This window comes from Orycteropus afer, unplaced genomic scaffold (assembly GCF_000298275.1).
Source record: "Orycteropus afer afer isolate SDZICR_OR568_19922 unplaced genomic scaffold, OryAfe1.0 scaffold00329, whole genome shotgun sequence".
NCBI classification, from domain to species: domain Eukaryota; kingdom Metazoa; phylum Chordata; class Mammalia; order Tubulidentata; family Orycteropodidae; genus Orycteropus; species Orycteropus afer.
Window position 1 is genome coordinate 3,046,278 of NW_006921916.1, and position 25,258 is coordinate 3,071,535.

Genomic DNA, 25,258 nt, shown 5'->3' on the forward strand with positions numbered 1-25,258 from the left:
TGGGGAGGAAGTGGGAGGGGAGCTGCTGCATTGTAAATTTTGGTCAATGACATGAGACAAAGTATATGTGAATTGCTGTATGAAAGGTGAATTTATTCTGTAAATCTTCACCCAAATCCTAATTAAAAAAAAAAAAAAAAGTTGCTTCTTATATAATGGAAGCAGCCCACATCCCTAAAGCAGCTACTCAGCTGCTCCATAGATTCAACCACAGAGTTAATTACCAATCTCACCACAGGGAATAACTATATCCAGCAGCCCACTTTGCTTTCAGCCAAGATCCATCTGAGATCAGCAATGATATCCCTCATTCAACACCCTCTTCAGAATCCAGCTTGCATTTCTGGAAGTACTCTTTCAGTAAGTTGTAGCATAAGGTGTAATACTCTTGTTATTAAGTGCCATCGAGTTGGTTCTGACTCATAATGACCCTACGTACAACAGACCACAACACTGTCCGGTCCTGCATCATCCTCACAATTGTTGTCATGCTTGACCTGAAAGCAATGAATCACAAAGAGAGTGGGTAAAGCAATGCTCACTGAAGTACTACTTGCATATAGCCAGAAAGTGGAAACAACTTAAATGCCCATCATCAGATGAATAGATAAATAAAATGTGGTACATACATACGGTGAAACACTACTCAGCCAGTAGGAGAAATTAAGTTGTAATACATGCTAAATATTGATGGAGCTAGATGACATTATGCTGAGCAAAATAAACCAATCACAAAAGGACAAGTATTAAATGACCTCACTTATATAAAAAGACAAGAAAAGGCAAATGTTTAGAGACTGAAGTTTATTAGTTCTTACCAGGGGTGAGAGAGAAGGGGCAAAGGATTGTTAATAGTGATGGAAAAATCACACTGGTTAAGGGTATGAGTACACAGTTAATTACTGTAATTGCTGTCAATAAGTTGTAAACCAATCAAAAGTTGAATTGGCAAGAACTGTGTGATTGATATATTTACAGTAACAAAGTGTAGCTGTTGAGCTACTTATATACAATCAAACACCTCATGGGATTTGGGTCCTTGGTTTGGAGATTTAGGGTCATGGTTTCATGGGACACCTCAGTTAACTGGCCTAATAATGTGTTCAATCTTTCTGCTCTACCTTCAAGTTTGTTGCATAGATCTTACAAGCTTGCAAGAGTCCCTCTAAGGCACAACTGGTCTCTATTTACCTGGAATAACAGGTAAGAAAGAGAGTCAGGAATAAGAGGATATAGAATGTGTGACTAATTGCCTCCATGAACAACTGCTTCCTCTGCCATGAAACCAGAACAACTGGATAGTGACCAGCTATCATTACTGAGCATTTTGATCCAAGACTCTATAGAAGAATCCTGATCACATTTCAACATCAAAAAGACCAACAATCCAATTAAAAAATGGGCAGAAGACTTGGAACAGACAGGTCACTAAAGAAAATATTCAGGCAGTCACAAACACAAAGAAATGCTCACGATCATCAGCCATTAGAGAGATGCAAATCAAAACAACCATGAGATACCATCTCAGCTCAGCATTAATAGCAAAGTTCAACAAGACAGAAAATAACAAATGCAGGCAAGGATGCTGAGAGATTGGGACTCTCATATGCTGCTGGTGGGACTGTAAAATGATACAACCACAGTGGAAATCAGTGTGGTGATTCCTTAAAAAGTTGGAAATAGAAATAGCATTTGATCCAGCAATCCCATTACTAGCTATATATCCTGAAGAAGTGAGAGGCAGGGCATGACCAGATATATGTACATCCATGTTCATTGCACCACTATTTACAACAGCAAAGAGATGGAAACAACCTAGGTGCCCATCAACTGAGGACTGGATAAACAAACTGTGGTACATACACAGAATGGAATAATATACAACCCTGAAGAATAATGGAGAATCTTCAGAACACTACATAGATGATTTTGGAAGACATTATGCTAAGTGAAATACGTCAATCTCAAAAGGAAAAATATTCTATTAGTCCACTATAGTAAAAAATAAAGGATAAGTTTATACACGGAAGGAAACTTTCTTTGTTGGTTACCAGGGATAGGAGGGGAGGGGAGGTTAAATTCCTAGATAGGTTGAAAATACGGACTGGGGAAAAAAAAAAAAAAAACCTCACTGCCATCGAGTCTATTCCAACTCACAGAAACCCCCTTTGGGTTTCTGAGGCAGTACATCTTTACAGAAGTAGATCGCCCAGTCTTGCTCCCACCAAGTGGCTGGCGGGTTTGAACCGCCAACCTTCTGGTTAGCAAACAAATGTCTTAGGCGCTACACCACATATACAGAAACAAAAGATGATTAATGGCTACCAAGAGCAGGAGGGAGGGGGAAAGGGGAAGCTTTTGTTTGTGGGGCATTCAGTTGATGTTAATGGTAAAGGAATATTTTGGAAAAGAATAGCAATAATGGTGACACGACATGAAAAATGTCATCAATGTCCCTGAGCTGTAAATGGGAAAGTTGTTATGATGGGGAATGTCTTGTTGTGTATGTTTTCACCATAATAAAAAGAAAAAAACAAAACAAAACAAAAAAAGAATCCGGATCAAACGGGTGAAATGTAGAACAGAATTTCAAATTCTCATGGAATCCAGACATTCTGGAGCCACAGAGGCTGGATGAACCCCTGAAACTACTGTTCTGAGATTATCTTTAAACCTTAAATCGAAAGGATTTCCTGAAGTCTTCTCAAAACCAAACAACAGCTTAGCTTAACTACTAAAACTGTCTGCCTTAAGCATTATGCTCTTTTAAGAACTATCTCTCTTTTAAGAACAGCACTTCAGAAGATTATACAGGAACATTAGGGGGCAGTTAATTTGTTAATAAGGGGAAAAAGAGGGTGAGAATGGTTACACGAAGAATGTAATCAATGTCATGATATTGTACATGTAGAAAATGTTGAATTATTATGCTTTCCCCTGTGTATATTCTCAACAACAAAATAAATGAAATTTAAAGGAAAGAAAAGAAGTTAATTTTTACACCATAATGTTGCTGTTACTATTAGGTGCAATTGAGTCAATTTTTAGCTCATATGACATATAAGAACTGCCCCATAGGATTTTGGCTATAATCTGTATAGACACCAATCACTAGCTCCTTCCCTTACGGACTGGCTGGGTGGGTTCAAACCACCAGTTTTTCAATTAGCAGCTGAGAGCTTAACCATTGTGCTACCAGGGCTCTTTTTACACCATAACTGGATATACAAAGATGATTCAGTATTTTATGACAATTACCTTCTCAAAACTTAAATACAGTTGAAAGATGGAGGAACAGGTAGACAAGCAACACAGACCCTCTTCAACAAGAAAAGAAAAACCACTTGAGAGAGATACAGAAGATAATCCTGGAGCCTTGAGCTTTGAAAGGAACTATACAGAAGTGGATTAGGCACCAACAAGTTGAAAAACCTGAACGAAAACAGGACCTAAGAATATGCTCTGTTTGCCAAGGTTGGTAGGGACATCTCAGAGTCTGACAACAGCAAAGAAGACAGGTGATGAATGTATAAATGCTGTCAACTAGCGAATAGAGGAGCACAGTACCCTGCTTGTGCAGATAACATACAAAGAAAACTAAAATCGTGGGCAAGTCACTCCAACACACAATCACCAATTAAATATAAACATAAAAATGTCACAATGCCTCAGAAACAGAGCATCACAGTCCACACAAAGAAGCAAGATAAAGCAGCAGAAACAAGGGACCAGGACACAGACTCAAAACATATCCCTGAGGAACACGTAGCACTGGAAATCCCGGATAAAAAATTCAAAAGAATTACATTTAGGTATTGAGAGACAGATCAAGGAAAACACAGAGAAAACCATAGGACACTTTCAAAAGACAATACAAGAACAAAATGACAAAATAATTGAAAAATTAGAAATGATACAAAATCTACACACAGAAGTCCGAAAGATTATTACTAAATTTTCAGAAAGATAAGACACTGAATGGGCAAAGGAGCAGAACTGAATCAATGAAAGACAGAATTAGGGAGATTGAAGGCAAATATCTGAACACTTCCTTGGAAAGAGATAAATCATAAAAAAAAAGAAAGCCTGAGGTTCATGGGGATACCATCAAAAGGAATAACCTATGTGTAATTGGAATTTCAGAACAGGAAGAGACAAATAAAACCACAGAGAAAATTGCTGAAGATTTGCTGGAAGAGAATTTTCCTGGTATGATGAAAGATGAGAATATATCCATTCAGGAAGTCCAACGAACCCCAAATAGGATAGACCCCAAAAGAAAATTACCCAGACATATCACCATCAAACTTACCAAAACCAAAGTCAAATAAAGAATCATGAGAGGAGCACAGGAAAAACGAAAAGTTACCTACCTACAAGGGGCAACCAATAAGACTAAGCTCGGATTTCTCAACAGAAACCATGCAGGTGAGAAGACAATGGGATGCTATATATAAAATCCTAAAAGAGAAAAATTTCCAACCAAGAATTATATACCCAGCAAAACTGTCCCTAAAATATGGTGGTGAAATTAGGACATTTCCAGATAAGCAGAAAGTAAGGGAATTTGTTAAAACCAGACCAACCTTACAAGAGATGCTAAAGGGAGCCCTTTGGACAGAGAAACAATAGGCGACAACAACTGACCATGAACACACATGATGATGTAACCCAGAAACCACCACAGCTTTGAAGTATCCAAAAGTAAATAAGCCTACAAGATTGTAAACAGGGAACCAGAGACACCAACCGACAAATGAGGACAACTACAAACCAAAAAGAGGGAAAAAAAACTGTGTCATTACAGAACTTCTAGATGGTAGGGAAGTCAAGACAACTACAAGATAGAATGGACTGTCCTAACCTTGGGAAGAAAACTATAAATCACAGGGTAACCTCAAAGAAAAATGATAAACCTTCACATCAAAAAAGAGGACCAGCATAAACATTCAGCAAACAGTAAAACAACAGCAGTGAAGGAAGTGATAACACGATTCATAAACAAAACAATCTCAGCATAGCAAATTATATGGAACAAAGAAATTGACACCACAGAAAAGGACATATCAAAAATGACAGCAACAAATTCATATTTTGCCAATAATTACGTATCTGGCAAGAGACTTATCTCTAAGATTTATAGTGGAAGAGTGGATGACCAAACTATGCTGCATACACATAATGGAATGCTATGTAGCACTAAAGGATAATGTAGACTCTGCATAACACTGCATAATATGAATGAACTTGGAGGACATTATGCTGCGTGACATAAGTCAATCACAGAAGGACAAATATAGTATTAGTTCGTTGTCGTGGAGGGTCAAGAAAAGGTTTATATATGGAGGGAAACTTTCTTTGTTGGTTGCCAGGGGTGAGAAGGGAGGGGAGGGAACACTGCAAAAAAAAAAAAAAGAGAGAACTGACTAGTGTCACTTTAGTTTTATGTATTTCTCTGTATATAAATTATATATCAATAAAATGAATTAAAAAAAAAAATTATATACAGTGATAGTCTGATAGAGCCTGATGGAAACACTGAGACTATGGCCCCTAGCTGTCCTTCAGGTCTGGAATTGAATCCACTCTCGTGACTTCCAGCCAAACAAAGGACAGGTATATGAGCTGAACATTTATTTATATTAGGTGGATACACTCCTTGGAGAGATCAATCATAGCAGAATAGAAGGGCTGTGTATGCACAGGGAGACAGCTTGGGGGTCAGGAGTTCATGGAAGGAAAGGACACAGGGAAGATATAACTATAAGGAAAAAGTGGGAGGGGAGCTGTTGCATTGTGGGAAACTGCAGACAATGTCATGAGACAAAGTATATGTGAGCTACTCTGTATGCAAAGTGAATTTACTCTGTAAACTTTCACCCAATCTCAAAAAAAAAAAAAAAAAAAAAAAACTTATATACAGTTACAACATAGTTTAAAGGTGATATATAATAATCTATGTGTACCTTTATTAAAACATTAAATAAGATCCAGCCTAAAGTATAATAGCTACCATATATATATATACCAACTGTATATATACGCACATACCTGCAACAATTCCAGAGTCATCGGAATATTCTTAAGTTCCTTCAGCAAATCCAATGCTCCAGCCTATAAAATAAAATAAAATTCATACTGAATTCCCAAGACATTAAGGTAAAGATTAACCAGCTATTTAAATTTATGTTTTCGATCCACAGTCACTGTCTCACTTATTCATGTGAGAGCAAAGGTATGTGTGTAAGTGCCTTAGGCACTATGCCACTAGGAGGCACTCAAAAGAAGAGATGAGTTGAGTTGGAGAAGAGCTGCTTCCTCAGAGTAGAGCTGACCTTAATGATGTGGACAGAGTAAAGCTTTCAGGACCCCATTTGCTGATGTAGCATGTCTCAAGGTGAGAAGAAATAGATGCAAACGTCCATTAATAATTGGAATATGGAATGTACAAAGAATGAATCCAGGAAAACCGGAAGTTGTCAAAAATGAAATGGAACACGTAAAAATCAATACCCGACACATTAGTGAGTTGATATGGACTGGCTTTGGACATTCTGAATCAGATGATACTATGATCTACTATGCCAGGAATGACAAATTGAAGAAGAATGGTGTGGCATTCATTATCACAAAGAACGTATCAAGATTTATTCTGAAGTATAACGCTGTCATTGATAGGATAATATCCATACACCTACAAGGAAAACAAGTTACTACTACTATTAGTCAAATTTATGTACCAACCACCAAAGCCAAAGATGAGGAAACTAAAGATTTTTACCAACTTCTGCAGTCTGAAATTGACCGAACATGCAATCAAGAGGTGCTGATTATCACTGGTGATTGGAATGCAAAAGTTAGAAATGAAGAAGAATCACCGGAAGTTGGAAAATATGTCCTTAGGGATAGAAATTATGCTGGAGATCGCATGATAGAATTTTGCATGACCAACAATTTATTCATTGGAAATACCTTTTTTCAACAACACAAAAGGCAGCTATACACATGAACTTTGCCAGACAGATTACACAGGAATCAAACTGACTTTATCTGTGGCAAGAGGCGACAGAGAAGTTCAGTATCTTCAGCCAAAACAAGGCCAGGAGCTGACTGTAAAACAGACCATCAACCGCTAACATGCAAATGCAAGGTGAAGCTGAGGACAGTTAAATGAAGTCCATGAGAGTCAAAATACGACCTTGATTATATCCCTCCCAAATTTAGAGACCATCTAAAGAACAGACTTGATCTACTGAACACCAATGACCAAAAGCCAGAGAAATTGTGGGATGACATCAAGAACATCATCCATGAAGAAAGCAAAAAGGTCATTAAAAAGACAGGAAAGGAAGAAAAGAACAAAATGGATGACAGAAGAGACTCTGAAACTTGCCCTTGAATAAAGTAGCTAAGGTGGATGGAAGAATCAACAGGATAAAAGAGCTGAACAGAAGTTTTCAAAGAGCAGCTTGAGAAGAAAAAGCAATTGGTATAATGAAATGTGCAAAGACCTGGAGTTAGAAAACCAAAAGGAAAGAACATGCTTGGCATTTCTCAAGCTGAAAGAACTGACAAAATACTTAAGCCTCAAACTGCAATACTGAAGGATTCGATGGGCAACATGTTGAACGATGCAGGAAACATCAAAAGAAGATGGAAGGAACTCATAGTCACTATAGCAAAAAGAACTGGTAGACGATCATCCATTTCAGGAGGTAACACATGATCAAGAACCAACAATAATGAAGGAAGACATTCAAGCTGCTCTGAAGGAATTGGCGAAGAACAAGGCTCCAGGGACTGATGGAATACCCACTGAGATGTTTCAACAAATGGATGCCCTGCTGGAGGCACTCACTTGGCTATGCCAGGAGATTTGGAAGACAGCTACCTGGCCAACTGACTGGAAGAGATCCGTATTTGTACCCATTCCAAAAAAAGGTGATCCCAAAGAAAGTGGAAATTATCATTAATATTGCACACAAGTAAAATCTTACTAAAGATAATTCAAAAATGGTTGCAGCAGTATATTGACAGAGAACTTCCAGAAATGCACGCTGGATTCAGAAGGGGATGAAAAGCAAGGGATATCATAGCTAATGTCAGATCTTGGCTCAAAGCAACGAGTATCAGAAAGATACTTCCTTGTGTTTTATTGACTATGCAAAGGGATTCGATTGTGTGGATCATAACAAATTATGGATAACATTGAGAAGAATGGGAATTCTAGAATGCTTAATTGTACTCATGAGGAACCTGTACATAGACCAAGAGGCTGTCATTTGAACACAACAAGGGGATATTGCATGGTTTAAGATCAGGAGGGGAGTGTGTCTGGGTTGTATCCTTTCACCATACTTAATTCAATCTGTATGCTGACCAAATAATCTGAGAAGCTGGACTATATGAAGAATATGGCATCAGGATTGGAAAAAGGCTCATTAACAACCTGAGATACGCAGATGACACAACGCTGAAAATGAACATCAGTTGGAGCACTTCCTGATAAAGATTAAAGACCGTAGTCTGCAGTACAGATTATACCTCAATATAAGGAAAACAAAAATCCTCACAAATGGACCAATAAGCAGCTTCATGATAGAAGGAGAAAAGATTGAGGCTGTCAAAGACTTCCTATTACTTGTTTCCACAATCAATGCCAATGGAAGGAGCAAGACATCAAAAGACATACAGCATTGGGCAAACCTGCTGCAAAAGAACTCTTTCAAGCACTGAAGAGCAAAGATATCTCCTTGAAGACTAAGATGCACCTAACGCAAGCCATGGTATTTTCAATCACCTCACATACATGTGACAGCTGGACAATGAATAGAAAGACCAAAGAAGAGTTGATGCTTTTGAGTTGTGGGGGTGGTGAAGAATGCTGAAAGTACCATGGACTGCTAAAAGAACTAACACATCTGTCCTGGAAGAAGGGCAACTGGAATGGTTCTTGGAAGTGAGAATGGCCAGACTTCATCTCACCTACTTTGCTCATGATGTCAGAAGGGATCATTCTCTGGAGAAGGGTATCATGCTTGGTAAAGTGGAGGCTCAACGAAAATGGGGAAGGCCCTCAACAAGATGGACTGACACTGTGGCTTCAGCAATGGGTTCACGTATAGTAGGGATCATCATGAGGCTGGCACAGGATCGGGCAGTGTTTCCTTATATTGTACATAAGGTCACTATGAGTTAGAGATGACTCAACAGCATCTAACAACAACAACAATAACAACAACATGTTATTCCTCATTTACCAACTACCTCATTATCTGACATTTCACATTTACAATAGTAAAAAATCTACTATCTTTCACATGAATGAAATACATATGGCAGCAACAAATGCCAAGGTGCAAGGTGAGAGTACTGCTAGCTGTGATGGTTAAGGTTATGTGTCAACTAGCAGGACCATGATTCAGTAAGTTGGCAGTTGTGTAATGATGTAGTCATCCTCCATTTTGTGGTCTGATGTAGTCATCCTCCATTTTCTCATAACACCAATTTTTGCATAACAACCTGGTCTCTATAACCTAACATGCTGATAAGTGAGGAGTGGTGTAGTGTCTTCCAAATGAGGACTGCAACTCAACAGAGGATCCTAAAATCCACTTATAAGTTATGACCACAACACAACACACTGCCATTGAGTCGTATCCAAACTCACAGCGATTTCTCCTTGGGTTTCCGAGGCAGTATCACTACAGAAGTAGACTGCCCAACCTTCCTTCCCAGGAGTGACTGGTGGGTTTGAACCGCCAGCCTTCTGGTTAGCAGTCAAATGCCTAAGGCATTATACCACCAGAGCTCCTAAGTTATGACTAGTGCCTATGAAGTAACTGGTAAGCACTGTTTTGTGAAAATTTATTTCAATAGTATTTGTTTATATGATGCCCCAGGGGGAAAAATGTAAAATGTATTTTTTACTGTGGTGATATGTTGTTGTTGTTGTTGTTATGTGCTGTTGAGTCAGGCCCGACTCATAGCAATCCCTCCTTGGGTTTCTGAGGCAGTATCATTACGGAAGTAGATTGCCCCATCTTCCTTCCAAGGAGTGGGGGTGGTAGTATAGCACATCTCAAATTTCCACGCAGAGAAGTCAATCCTAAAACTCATTTGGAATTGCAAGGGGCCCTAAATAGCCAAAATAATCTTGAAAATGAACAAAGTAGGAGAACTCACACATTCCAGTTTCAAAGCATATTACAAAGGTACAGTAATAAAAAACAATGTGGCAGTGATGTAAGGATAGAAATACAGATCAAAACAATAAAACTAAGAATCCATAAATGAAGCCATACATCTATGGCCAACAGATTTTCAACAAGGCTGCCAAATCCATGAAATGGGGGAAGAACAGTCTCTTCAATAAATGGTACAGTGACAACCAAATGAAATTGGACCCATACTTCACACCATGTGTAAAAATTAACTCAAAATGGATCAATGATCTAAATATAATAACTAAAACATGAAACTCTTAAAAGATGGAAGAGCACCAAAGTTTCAGGGCCTTGTTTTCAGCAATAAGTCTAAGACAAACAACAAAAGAAAACACAGATAAATTGGACTTCATAAAAATTAAAACTTCTGCACATCAAAGGACTTTATCAACAAAGTGAAGAAATAACCTAAAGAATGGAAGAAAATATGTGGAAACTGTGTATCTGTTAAGGGTTCAATATCCAGAATATAAAAAGAACTCCTACAACTCAACAACAAAAAGACAATTCAATTTTTAAACAGGCAAATGACCTGAACAGGCATTTGGCTAAACAAGATATACAAATGACCAACAAGCACATAAAAAACTGATCAGCATCATTAACCACTAGAGAAATGCAAATCAAAACAGTAATGAGACACCACTTCATACCTACTAGGATGGTTATTATCAGAAAAATCAGAAAATAACAAGTGATGGAAAGGACATGGAGAAATAAGACCCCTCTTCGACTGCTGGCAGGAATGTAGACTGTTGGAGTGCAGCTGCTATGGAAACAGTTTGGCTGTTCTTTAAAAAGTTAAACATAGATATGCATGAGCTATTACCCTTCTAGGTATATACCCCAGAGTCCTGAAAGCAAGCTCAAACATACTTGTACATCAATTTTCATTACAACATTATTCACAATCTCCAAAATGTAGATACAACCAAGTGTCCATCAACAGATAAGACAAACAAAACGTATTACACACACACAATGGAATATTATTCAACCATAAAGAGAAATGAAGTTATAATACATGCTACAACATGAATGAACCAAGAAAACATTGTTAAGTGAAATAAATCAGACACAAAAGGATAAATGTTGTATGATTCCATCTCTATGCAATATCTACAACAGACAAATGCATAGAGACAAAATTTTATTAATGTTTACCAAGGACTAGGGGTAGAGAAAAGGAGGTATTGTTTAAGGGATACTGAGTTTCTGTTTGGAATGATGAAAAACCTTTGGAAATAACAGCAATAGGTGCACAACATGGTGAATGGAATTAATGATAATGAATTATGTTGTTGTGTTGTTATGTGCTGTTGAGTCGAACCCGACTCATAGCGACCCCTCCTTGGGTTTCCAAGACAGTATCACTACGGAAGTAGATTGCCCCATCTTCCCTCCGAGGAGTGGCTGGTGGGTTTGAACTGCCAATTACATACACTTAAAAATGGTTAAGATGACAAAATATGTTTTATTATATTTTACCACAATAAAAATTGTTTTAAAAAACTTCCATGGAGTAAACCTGCCTGAAAAAATAGCCAATCTTGAGAAAGCAGAAGAGAGGGTCAGAAGACACTGCAACACCTCTAGCATTTGCTCACACACAGGGAGAGTGGAAAAGGGTATCTCTTTGCTAGAATTCTCATGAGGTCTCTATCTCGCAGGTCTATCCAGAGAACAGAACCTACCTTTGTTCTTGCATAGTAGTAAAAAGCAAATTCTGAAAGAAAATTCAGGACTAGAATCTATGTTCAGCTCAGAGAACTGTTCGTTGCCAGTTCCTAACTAGAGTGAAAGGTTCCCAGTAGACCAAGTTAAGACTAAAAGAAGAATTACAGAAAACACTTAAAATTAAAACAGGAATGGAATTAGATGATAAACAACAGCATCTACAACTTGTGGTCCAATATTCCAACTTGATACTTAATCTACCATATTTTACCTAATCCAATATATTCATGATAAATGGAGCATCATGATAATTGGAGAAAAGAAAGAAGGTGTCAAAAACTTCTTATTACTTGCTTCTACAATCAACACCAATGGAAGAGGCACTCAAGACATCAGACAACACATTGCACTGGGAAAATCTGGCGCAAAAGACCTCTTACAAGTGCTGAAGAGCAAAGACGTCTCCTTGAAAACTAAAGTGAGCCTAACCCAAGCCATGATATTCTCAATTGCCTTACATGCATGTGAGAGCTGGACAATGACTAAAGAAGACCAGAAGAGATAATGCTTTTGAAATGTGGTGTTGGCAAAGAATGCTGAAAGTACCATGGACTGCTAAAAAAACTAACACATCTGTCCTGGAGGAAGTGTAGCTGGAATGCTCCTTGCAAGCGAAAATGGCCAGACTTCGTCTCACCTACTTTGACCATGTTGTCAGAAGGGACCATTCTCTGGAGAAGGATGTCATGCTTGGTAAAGTTGAGGGTCAACAAAAAAGAGGAAGGCCCTCAACAAGATGAACTGACACAGTGGCTGCAACAATGGGCTCAGGTACAGCAAGGATTGTGCGGCTGGCAGAGGACTGGGCAAGGTTTCATTCTGTTGTACATAAGGTCGTTAGGAGTCGGAGACAACTTGAGTGCACCTAACAACAAAAAATATATTCTCTTAATCTATTATATTTCATTTAGTCCAATATTCACTTAATATACTGTATCTGGACAAATCATTATTTTATATACTACCAATAAAGAAAAAAATGATTAAATTGTGGCAGTGTTTTCTTATCTCTTTTTTACTTTTGTCCATTAATTTTCTTACACGTGGAACTTTGATATCACCTTTTACATACATAAAAAGGAAAATATAAGCAAAACAAATTGATTGAGGTATTCTTAAGACTACTTTAAGTCCCTGAGTAGCACAAACAGTTAAGCAGTGAGCTATTAACCAAAAGGTTGATGGTTCAAACCACCCAGATGTGCCTCAGAACAGCTAGCAGCCTGCCAGACTATCTGCCTGTAAAACCCTATGAAGTGCAGTTCTATACTGCACACATGGGGTCATCATGAATTGTAACTGACTTGACCACAACTTTTTTTTTTCTTTTAAAGACTTGTTCATCCCCAAGTGGTGCAAACTGTTAACAGCTGGGCTGCTAATCAAAATGTTGGAGGTGCCTCAGAAGAAAGGCATAGCAATCTGCCACTGAAATTCTATGGAGTACAATTCTACTCTGGTACACATAGGGTCTCCATGAGTTGGAGTCAACTTGACAGCAACTGGATCTGGTTTTACTCTATCATGTGTCATATAAAGGACACTAGTAAAGTAGCATTTCCTAAAAGAATACATAAAAGAACTAAAAGCCATTAAGCTTAGTATGGCTTTGCAGTTTGGAGAGCTAGCTATTGTTTATTCCCACTGATCTTCACAACTATGTGGTTTCTCAGGGTTCAAACAGTATTCCAATAATGTTTCTTGGATTTCATCCAAGCCTATGACACCAAATCCCACAAGTTTTTACTCTTGGTTCTATGTTCTGCATGTAAAAATATATCAATAATAGCCACCTAGCCAACAAAATTCATGTAATCCATTCTGATTAATAAAATGCTAAAATGTGAAAACTAGGCACCCTTACCAATCCATGAAATACAGCAAAGTCCAGAAAATAGAAAGCCCCAGACTCTGAGCACATCCCTCATTATGCATTCCAAAGGAAGAAGCAAGCATAAAATCTCATGGTATATTATTTCTTAAATAGAAATCAAGTAAAGGCATCCAGTCATGTAATTCTCACATTTAAAGGTGACTTGGCTATGGAGAATAAAATACTAACTTTTCTTCTGTCAATAGACAGACACATCATTTTAACTTAACTCAAAAACCAACCAAACCCACTGCCATCAAGTCAATTCTGACTCACAGAGACCTCCAACGTGTTTCCAAGGCTGTAAATCTTTACAGAAGTAGATTGCCTTACCTTCCTCCCACAGAGCAGCTGGTAGGTTTGAACCACTGACCTTCTGGTTAGCAGCCAAATTACTAACCCACTCTGTCACCAGAGCTCCTTTAACTTAACCCAGTACTTCATGAATAAAAATGCAAAATCAGTAGGAATTATGGGACAGGTTAGTGTAAAGGATTTTAAAGATTTATTGCTTTAACATTCCCTCTAATCTTAAAATTCTATCAATTCCCTTTATTTGTTGTTGTTATTTGGCCTCTAGTCCACCAACTCATAGCGACCCCTCCTTGGGTTTTCTGAGGCAGTACCACTACGGAAGTAGGATTGCCCAACCTTCCTTCTGAGGAGTGGCTGGTGGGTTTGAACCACCAGCCTTCTGGTTAGCAGTCAAGTGCCTTAGGCACTATGCTAGGGACAACTAAAAACAGTGAAACATAATTGTTGGAGAAAAAACTAACACCGACTTTAAATTCGCCATTACAAAGAATTTCTACAGGTATAGCATTGCTGTTGGCAAATAAGGTTCTCAATCCCATATCCACAAATACTAAAACTAAACTACTTCTCTTATACTTTTAAGAAACTCATTTTGTAGCAAAATGTAATTTCAACTGATACAAAGCTACATTTCACTATAGAAATGTTAATGTCTGATTACTGGGAACTGCCCTGATCTCATTAGAGATACTATGTAATACAGAATGTATGTACCATATTAATCTTTATATAATATAATCTGAAAAAAAAAAAATCAAAGTTCTCAAATATATCAGAATCTAAAGGCTTTGGTTAAGAGACTGTGGACCAGTATCCTCTATCACAGACATGTTTCTTATACTCACATCTCCATGGTCTCCCTGATCCAGTCAAACTAGGGGATCAATTTGAAAGGATGATCAAAGAATCACACTTCTAGGAGTCCCTTATAAGCAGAGTTCCCTAAGACTCAAATAATACTATCTGCCACATATAAAGTTGATTATTCTAACATACAAGCATGTGGCATAAGTTTTAAGTTGTTTTCCAAATAGAGGTGATATGTTTACATTCATTTAGTCACACTTCTCTTTCCATTCAGGTCTCTTCAGTGAGAGTATGGTTAGAGACAAAAGCCACGGAAGAGAGAAAAAGCTAAGCAACACTCATGGGATAAAACTATGACCTTTCTCATAATTACACTGTTCTAACCAAATAAGATTAATACTTCCCTCAAGGTTCTTTAAAAGTAAACAATGATGATCCAAATGAGTGAAACAGCAAAACACAGATAGTTACAATACATTAATTCAGTGACAACAAACTTTCAGTGCTACTGTGTTAAATATTTTACACACATTAGCTCATTTCATCTCATAATATATACAGAAGCAAGTACTATCTTATTCCCATTTTAGAGAAGAAAAAACTGAAGACCAGTTACAAAATTTGCACAATAAATAGAAAGGATGAGACCTGACACCAATTCTATCAAATTATATTATATTGCCTCTCAACAAATATTCATTATTACTATGTGTCAAGCTTTGCTCATTGCTGAGGATACAGTAATGAACAAGACAGAAATCCTTTCTAACTTCGAGTAATTTTAAAGCCAGCAGATATCTTTATGCATCTACTACAAACTCAATTATATAAGTGTAAGAAATTTAAACCCACAAAAGGAAAGTGAGTTGTCCAAGTCATACAATTTAGTGGTATAGAGCGAGGACAAGGTTTCCTAACCCTTACATCATGCTCTTCCCACTACACAGGTCCACCACTGGCAATCTTGCTACATGAAAAGGTCTTACCACATGAAAAGCTGTATGCTACCTTTTCCCAATCATCACCTGCCTCTAAAGGTCAAGTCTACATGAGATTGCAGCATCTTGTATGGATAATGATGCAAGAGAAAGAAAGACTCCACCTTAGCTTCCAGAGCCAAATTTAGTGCACAGTCCTGGCTGAAAAATAAACTGTAACTATCCCAGTATATGAAAATAAGTGTTTTTTCAAAACATAGTATTCAAACTTTTACTGAGCATTCAAAAAACTGTTTAGGATACAAACAACTCTCTGCTCAAGGATATATGAAGTGAGAGCAATACAGGGATTTAGTGTTCAGAACACGGACAGATCGAGGTTTAAATTCATGCTCTGTCATTTACTAATTTTAAGATCTTAAAATCTTGGGAATATTATTTATCTTTTTCAAGCTTCAGCTTCCTTATATGCACAGTTGTCACTGAGTAGATTCCAACTCATGGTGACCCTGTGCTCCACAGGGTTTTCAATGGCTGATTTTTCAGAAGTATGATAACTAGGCTTTTCTTCAAAGGTGCCTCTGCATGAACTTGAACCTCCAACCTTTTGGTTAACAGCTGAGTCTATTAACAATCTACACCACTCCAGGGACTCCTCATTACATGTAGGTGAGTATAATATATCAACCTCAAGAAATAGCTGATGATAAAATGAGGTAACATAATGCATATAAAATAATGACATATAGGGCCTAACACACAGGAAATGGTTGATAAGGGATAAAAGGAGTATAAAGATACAGAAAGAATTATCTATTTCTACCATAACAAAATTCTCAGAATCATAAGCCAGTATTTTAAATGCACAATAACTGAAGCTCAATCACCTCAACCTTTCTTCATGTGATTTATTTTAAGTTCAAGGTTTAAAGGGAGCTCTGGTGGCATACTGCCTAAGGCATCTGACTAACCAGAAGGCTGGCAGTTCAAACCCACCTGCCACTCCTTGGAAGGAAGGTTGGGCAATCTACTTCTGTAGTGACACCGCCTCGGAAACCCCAAGAGGGGTCGCTATGACTCAGATCCGACTCAACGGCAGTGAGTTTGGTTTTTTGGTTTTCAAGGTATAAAAAATTAAGATGTTATTTATTGTTGTTAAAAAAGAAAAGGCTAAATTACAAACGACTGACACAACATTAACTACACTTACTATAAACTAAGAATTATAATTTCTTACTATTTTATCTCAAACGTATACTCCTTCTGCACCAAAAGCACAAGCAACAAATGGGAAGACAAATAAACAAACATAAATTAGACTTCACCAAAAATAACAACTTTTGTGTTTCAAAGGACACAATCAAGAGAGTGAAGACAGTCCACAGAATGAGAGACAATATTTACAAATCTTGTATCAGTAAGGGTCTAGTATATTCAAAATATAAAGAACTTCCAGAACTCAACAATAAAAAGACACATAACCCAATTAAGAACTGGACAAAAGATATGAACAGATATTTCTCCAAAGAAGATATATAAATGGCCAAAAAGCACATGAAAGATGCAGAACATCACTAGCCATTGTTCTTATTGGGTGCTATCAAGTCAATTTTCGATTCACAGCAACCCCAAATGACAGAGTAGAACTGCCCAAAAGGGTTTCCTAGACTAATCTTTACATCAGATTGCCACATCTTTTTCCGGAGGAACCAATGGGTAGTTCAAACCACCAAACTTTCGATTAGTAGTGGAGTGCTTAATCCCTGCACCACCAGGGCCCCTTTCATTAGTCATTATGGAAATGCAAATCAAAACCACAGTGAGATACCACTTCACATCTACTAGGCTGATTATCATCAAAAACATACATAAGAACAAGTGTTGACAAGGCTATGTATGGAACTCTCAAACATGACTGTTGGAAATGTAAAATGGTGCAAGTTTGGCAGGTCCTTAAAGGTTAAACAAAAAGTTACCACATGACTCAGCAATTATATTCCTAAGTATAGAACTAAGAGAAATGAAAACATACGTCCACACAATGACTTGTATATGAATATACTTTAGCAATGTTATTCCTAATGGCCCTAAAGTAGAAAGAACCCAAATGTCCATCAATTGATGAATGAATAAACAAAATGTGGTATACCCACACAGTAAGATACGATTTGGTGATAAAAAGGAATGAAGAACTGAAACATGCTATAGCATAGATGAACCTTGAAAATATTATGCTAAGTTAAAGAACCCATTAAAGAACCCAGACACAAAGACCACATGGCGTATAATTCTATTTATATGAAATGTTCAGAATAGGCATATCTATAGACAGTGATTGTTAAAGAATGTGGAGTGACTGATTAATGGGTACAGGGTTTCTTTTTGGGGTGATGAAAATATTCGAAAATTAGACATTGGTTATATTGGACAAATTTGTGAACATATGGGAAAAAAATTAAATTCTATATTTTAAAAGGGTAAAATTTATCATATGTGAATCATGTATCAATAACCAGAACCAAACTCACTGCCATCAAGTTAATTCCGACTCATAGAGACCCCACTAGGTTTCCAAGGTGGTAAATCTTTACAGAAGTAGATTGCCCCATCTTCCTTCCGCGGAGCACCTGGCGGGTTTAACCGCCAACCTCCTGGGTAGCAGTCAAAGGCCTTAAGCACTGCGCCACCAGAGCTCCTTATATCTCAGTAAAGCTGTTATAAAAAATGTTATAGTCATTCTAAATTTTGGTTTATGCTAATTAACTCTGATACAGACTGTTGTTGTTATGTGCCATCAAGTTGGACCCAACTCATAGCGACCCCTGCTTGGGTTTCCAAGGCAGTATCACTATGGAAATAGACTGCCCAACCTTCCTTCTGAGGAGTGGCTGGTGGGTCTGAACCACCAGCCTTCTAGTTAGTAGTCAAACGCCATAGGCACTACACCACCAGAGGTGGTGCCTTCAAAGACAGGCCTAGTGATCTGCTTCTGATATAGATACCAAAGTTATTTCTTTTAACACAGATACTATAAGACTTAGAAATGTAAAAACTTCAAGTAATTCAGCTCCTAAGAAATTCTAATATCTAATTTCAGTTTTTCTCACTGTAATTTAATTTCACTCAGCCTTGAACCTTCAGTGAAAAGATAAATGAACCCACAAAATCTTCTCATGAACTTCAAAACTAAATTCCTTCTTCCCTCTTTCCTCTACAGTTTAAACTGGCAACCTAAATCCTTTAAACATAAAGACAACTCCAGACTTTTTTTTTTTTTTAAGGAGCTCTGGTGGCATAGTGCCTAAGACATTTGACTGCTAACCAGAAGGCTGGCGGTTCAAAACCACCAGCCACTCCTTGGAAGAAAGACTGGGCACTCTACTTCTGTAGTGACACCGCCTGGAAACCCAAGGAAGGGTCACCATGAGTCGGATCCAACTCAAGGGCACTGAGTTTGTTTTTTTGGTTTTTTTGTTTGTTTTGGTTTTTTATGTAATAGCCACTGGCAAGCCTTTTTTCTATTCTTTACTAAATTATCTCCAATTTAGTATCAAGAAAGACATTTCTTGATATGTTAAGGAAATTGCCTAAAATCACAGCTTAAGTTCAGAAGAGTCAGGATTTGAACTCAGACTAAGAGTCACACACAACAAGGAAAAAAAAATCTAAGTTAAAAAAATAACTAAGAACTGAAAATTTCAAAGTACCTTATATTGTTTGTTGTTGTCTCAGAATTTGTAGCTGCAAAGCATTTAAGAACAATGTTTGAGATCAAGTACACACGTGTGACAACATTCTGGGTTGCACTAGGGGCAGCATATGACAACATTCTGGGTTGCACTAGGGGCAGCATAGGGAAGCCTGTCTTCCTCACAAGTACTTTCCTCTTCTTATCACTTAAATATGTCTATGCATGGTTCAAAAACAGATGCAAGAGTATTCTAGAGCCAGTATAGAGCATCCAAGTAGTTAGTCCTGGCTCTGGATGCAAAACAGATTTAGATTCACATCTTCATTTGGCCACTTTCTAGCTCTACAGCTTATCAGAAAAATTCACTTAACTTAATATCCTCATTTTTAGAATGGGGATAATACTTATTTTGTAAAGTTGTCTGAAGAAAGAGATAAGATATATAACTTAGGTGAATACCTGGCTCAAAGTATGATCAAGAAATGGTAGTTGTTAATACTATTATTTAAGGGAGCTCTGATGGTGCAGTGCCTAAGGCATCTGACTGCAAATCAGAAAGGTAGCAGTTCAAACCAGCCAGACACTCTTCAGATGGAAGACTGGGCAATCTATTGCCATAGAGGTAACACCTAGGAAACCAAAGGAGGGATCGCTATGAGTCGAACTGTCTCGACGGCAGTTTTTTTTTTAAAAACAGCTCTTAAATTTGTCAATTCAGATGGCAACTGCTGTTCAAGAAAAGTTTACTATTTCATAATGTAAAAATAATATAAAAAATAGCATGAGAGAAAATCCTGAAATAATAAAAAAAAGAGAGAGAGAGAAACAAATCTACCATAATTTTACAATCTCCAAAACTTCTGCTAAATTACTGAACACTTAAGAATGTGACTTTGTGGGCTAATAAGGTGCTTAGGGAAAAGAGTCATTCAGACCATTTCCGTTTCTCTTTATTTCATTTGACTACATGAATTTTTCAGGAGCTCTGGTAGCATAGTGCCTAAGGCACTTGACTGCTTACCAGAAGGCTGGAGGTTCAAACCCACCAGCCACTCCTGGGAAGGAAGGTTGGGCAATCTACTTTGGTAGTGATACTGCCCCGGCAACCCAAGGAGGGGTCACTATGAGTCGGGGTTGACTCGACAGCACATAACAACAACATGAATTTTTGAAACTGCTAGATGAGATTTTTTTTTTGGGGGGGGGGGGGGTTCGGAAAAGAGCCAGGCCAGTCGATTTTACTATTTTGTGTATGGGGCAAAATTTGGAAGTATTTGTAAAAATTAAATTTGAAGCAAAAAAATGGAACTTAAGGATTATCTGTTTATCCTTATTCTCCTTCAGACTCATTACTAAAAATCTGAAAATATGCTGATAACTTGGGAACTGCAAATAAATACAAATTAGTCTTCTCCATGGGAGCTCTAGTGGCATAGTGATTAAAGCATTCACCTGCTAACCAAATGGTTGATAGTTTGAATCCATCAGCCACTCTGCAGAAGAAAGATGAAACAATCTATTTCCATGAAGAATTACAGGCTTGGATACTCTATGGGGCAATTCTATTCACTATGAGCAACATCAACACAATTAGCAGTGGATTTGGGGTTTTTCAGTCTTTTCTGTACCTGCTCATAAGGAATTATTTCTCTTAAGAAACATCTATTAACAAAGAAAGAGAGAGAGAGAGAGAGGAAAGAAAAAGGTAGAGAGGGAGAGGGATGGAGGTGGGGAAGGAGAAAGACAGAAACATCTAATGTGTTAGAGGATTAAAGAACACTCAGCCTGAGTTTCAGAAAAAATTATCCAACAAAAGGCTTTTTTCCCTGGGAGTTTCCACAACAGGACTCTAAGGATCTCTAGACAGGGAGAAAAATGTTTCCAGTTTAAAGAAAGTAAATGTTCAGACTACCAAATGTTCAGCCATATCAGCAAATCAAATCAAATCACAGAAACATTCAGAACTCATCACTTAGCAATGAAGGGGGATGGGGGAATGAAAAACCTGTTTCAACAGAAAAATAAATTGCATAGGTCACAGCTGGAACAGGAAACAAACAGAAAATACTCTAAAGGGCCAAAATTGCAAATATAGATTAGTAGGGTATGAAATTAAATGCTGAACAATGCACCTGTTAAGGAAAAGAGGAACAGAACATGTCTGAAGTCTTAAGAATTCAGTGTTAACACTACTTTGCACTCTTAACAGGAACCATGCTATCAAGTAGAAAACCTGGGCCCTGGCTCAATTCAGGTTACACAGTACTGATGAACTACTTAACCTCCCTGACTCAGTTTCTAAATCTGGAAAATGTACTCATAGCTATGTTGTGAGAGTCACATAAGAATTTTGCAGATGCTTTGTAACTCTAAAGAGCTGTACAAATCAGTGTGACAAACATAAACAGAGCATCTCTTTTCTCTTTCATATCAATTTGACATGGAATTCACTTCATAGATTGGAATAAGTTACTTCAGCTACATTCGAACTTAAAGTGTACTAAGCCTGGTGGAACAAATTCAGGTGGATGTTTACCTGAAAACAGATGACTGTGAAACAAAGGCCTGAAAGTGGCACACATAGGTGGACAAAAATATCAAAAGTGAAGACATTCTACTTCATACAAACCATGAAAAAATGTGTTCACATAGGCAAGTATCAATAACAAGATAATGCCACTGATATTAACTGTAAACCATTTAAAAAATACCTTAGCAATAGCATTTCTCCAAATCCATCTAGCATCAATCACACCCTGGTTAGCTGTCATCGGAGCTCTTACGTACCCTACACCACCTTGCAAGACTGACTATTTGAAAATGCCTAGCAATGTGCCATAACACTGGCATGTTTTTTTTTTTAACTGCTAAACAAAACTATAGTATAGCTGAGGTAATTAAGTGAATGTTTATTTTTCTTCAAAAATAAAATCTAAGGATTTTAAACTTTATTATATATAGAAACGCGATGTTTTAAAGCAAATCACAAACCTCTATTTAATGCAATTTCTAATTGCCAACAATCACAGAAGGGAGTATGTTTTCTTTTAAAGTGCGAGAGCTTTCTATACTCTCCTAATCCTTAATCTAAATAGTTACATTAAATTACCAGAAATTTTTCAGAATTTTTAAATTTAAAAGGAGAAAAAGGTAAGCGTGCCCTAGTCTCTAACTTGATTAGGCTTATTAAACAGTACTAACTGGGGACTTCAAAGGAGCAAGAACGGATCTTAACGCCTTTAGACACAGGACGTACACCCCTTATCCAGAACGCAGATTTCACGCGTGTGGCGGGAAAGGAAGACAGAGGGACCAGTGAGAGAGCTTATCCCGGCCAGGCTGTCCGCGGGCGCGTAGGAACTGCGCGGGGGCGGCCATCACCCGGCCCCGTCGCCCAGACGCCATCCCGGCCCCGCCGCAGTCACCGCCACCCTCCTTACCTCCGCCGCTGTCCCGGCCCCGCCGCCCGCCCGCCGTCCCTCCAGGCCCGACTGCTCAGGCGCTCTTCCTCCCTCCCGACCCCACCGCCTGCCCAGCCCCGCCGCGCTCACCGCGTTCTTTTTCTGCACCATCTTGTCCATCTTCTTGGCAATGCGAACCACCTCGTCCTCCATGGCTCCGACAAGCCTTCCCCGTGCCTACCCCAACTAGGACGTGAAGCAGGCGAAGCTGCGGCAGAGGGCACGTCAGTGGTAAAGCCCAGGCGCCTGCTAGCGCCCACACACCAGGCCTGGGCCTAGGCCCTTCCTCACGATTTGAGTCCGTGGCGGTAGCAGCGGCGACGGCGGCGGCGGCGGCAGCACCTCCTCCCCGGAGGCAGCGCTAGTCGAGCTACGCGCGCACCGCGCAGGCGCTACCAATCGACAGCGGATCTCCGCGAAGGTGCGCGCTGAGGCGCTGTGGGGCTGATCACGGCGGGGCTGGAGTCTGGAACGGAATTCCCGCCTTTGGGGCAGGCAACCCTCTTCCCAGGGATGGGAGGGGAGTGCCCCAGGTTCCAGCGGGCAGCCAGAGTTTTAGAACTTAAGGAGACTCCAGTATCTCATAGAAGAATGCGGATTCGGACAATGAGGCTTTGACTGTTTTTAAAGTCAGTCATAAACCTAACACTCTCTACTGTAGGTGGCTACTGTGAGAAACGAAACTACACACACACCCTCCACCATCCATTGAGATAAAGTGGATTTCGACTCTTAGTAAGCCTATAGGACAGATAGAACTCCCCCGGAGGGTTTTTACTGAAGCTGACTGCCACTTCTTTCTCTGCAGAGCGGCTGGTGAGTTCTTTCAGTTAACCACTGCGTCACCTGGGATCCTACCCGCTCCCCTGTCCTCCTAAATAATCTGTTGTGATAGAGACTTTTTTTTTGGGGGGGGGGGGGAGTCTTTCTTTTTAAAAGCCAAAATGTTGGTAAGCTGATTGAAAACTGAGACTCGATTTTATTTGTTTCCTGTCACGGAAGGTTACACAAAGTACTTTGAATATAGTTGAAAATAAACTTCTGATGGTAGAAATTAAACAAGGCATCTCACCTACTTCTGAAGACTCATGAGGAAGTTGACGTTCTTAAGAGTTATGGTTAACAACAAAAGACCAAAGTAGAAAATTGAAGCCGTTTTAAGACAATAAAAGCAAGTTTATAAAAACAAATTGCCCTCCAGTCGCATCCGACTCACAGGTTTCCCAAGCGGTATCTATCCCTACGGAAGTAGATTGCCCAACCTTTCCAACCTTCCTTCCGAGAAGTGGCTGGTGGGTTTGAACTGCCAGCCTTTTAGTTAGCAGTCAAATGCTTTAGCCACTAGGCCACCAGAGCTCCTATTAAGAGAATAGTGTATATTATTGTTAGCTGCCATAGAATGGGCCAGAGTCATGGTGATCCCATGCACAAGGAAATTAGACCATTATGGTCCATAGTGCTTTCATTGGCTAATTTTCAGTAGGTCTCCAGGCTTTTCTTCCTAGTCGGACTTAGTCTGGAAGCTCCTCTGAAACCTGTTCAACATCATAGCAACATGCAAGCCTCCTCTGACAGAGGGTGGTTGGCTGCCCTGAGGTGCATTGGCTAGGAATTGCACTCAGATCTCCTGTATGCAAGGTGAGAATTCTACCATTGAACTTCCACTGCCCCTAGAGACAATATAAACTCCTTCAAATGGTCTTTGACCAATCACCCCTTGATCAGTGGCATCACTAGGGAGATATGGGAGGTGTGGGGGAGTGCAGACCAAACCAGCAGCCACAGTCAGAGGGGTTGACACCAAAATGACTGTATAAAATTTCTGTGCAGTGTTTCAGCAGAAATTTATTATTTTTATAAAAATATCCCTGTAGTTAATTATAACAACAAAAACATTTTTAGTAAGCTAAGCTTACGTGTATCAATATACCTACAAGGCTAAAACTCTATGCTAATTTAATTTACTTTTTGAAACTTCTAATGCACTGTGTAACCAACTAAGACACTTGGAATCATGCGCTTCTGCATGTGCTACAAGCACTTGCTATTGTTTTCATTGGTACTGGTGTTTTTATATTCACTGTTTTTGTGAATTTTCTGCTGTGTTAGCTACAATATAGTGGTAATAAGTATTTGTGAACTTTTATCAATAACTTTCTTTGTGAATGAAGTAGTAATTAAAGGACAAACAAACCAAACCCACTGCCAAC

At 38.7% G+C, this 25,258-nt stretch overlaps 1 protein-coding gene across 1 annotated transcript in view; it reads right to left on the bottom strand.

Annotated features, from left to right (window-relative positions):
- TCEA1 (transcription elongation factor A1) overlaps window positions 1-23,201 on the bottom strand; it is a 106,402-nt gene extending 83,201 nt beyond the window's left edge. Inside the window, exons 1-2 of the mRNA XM_042782458.1 lie at window positions 23,139-23,201; window positions 6,052-6,114 (exon numbers count right to left, since the gene is read on the bottom strand). Coding sequence (XP_042638392.1) covers window positions 6,052-6,114; window positions 23,139-23,201 — 126 coding nt within the window. The remainder of the gene's footprint in view (window positions 1-6,051; window positions 6,115-23,138) is intronic.
- Window positions 23,202-25,258: the final 2,057 nt, after the last annotated feature.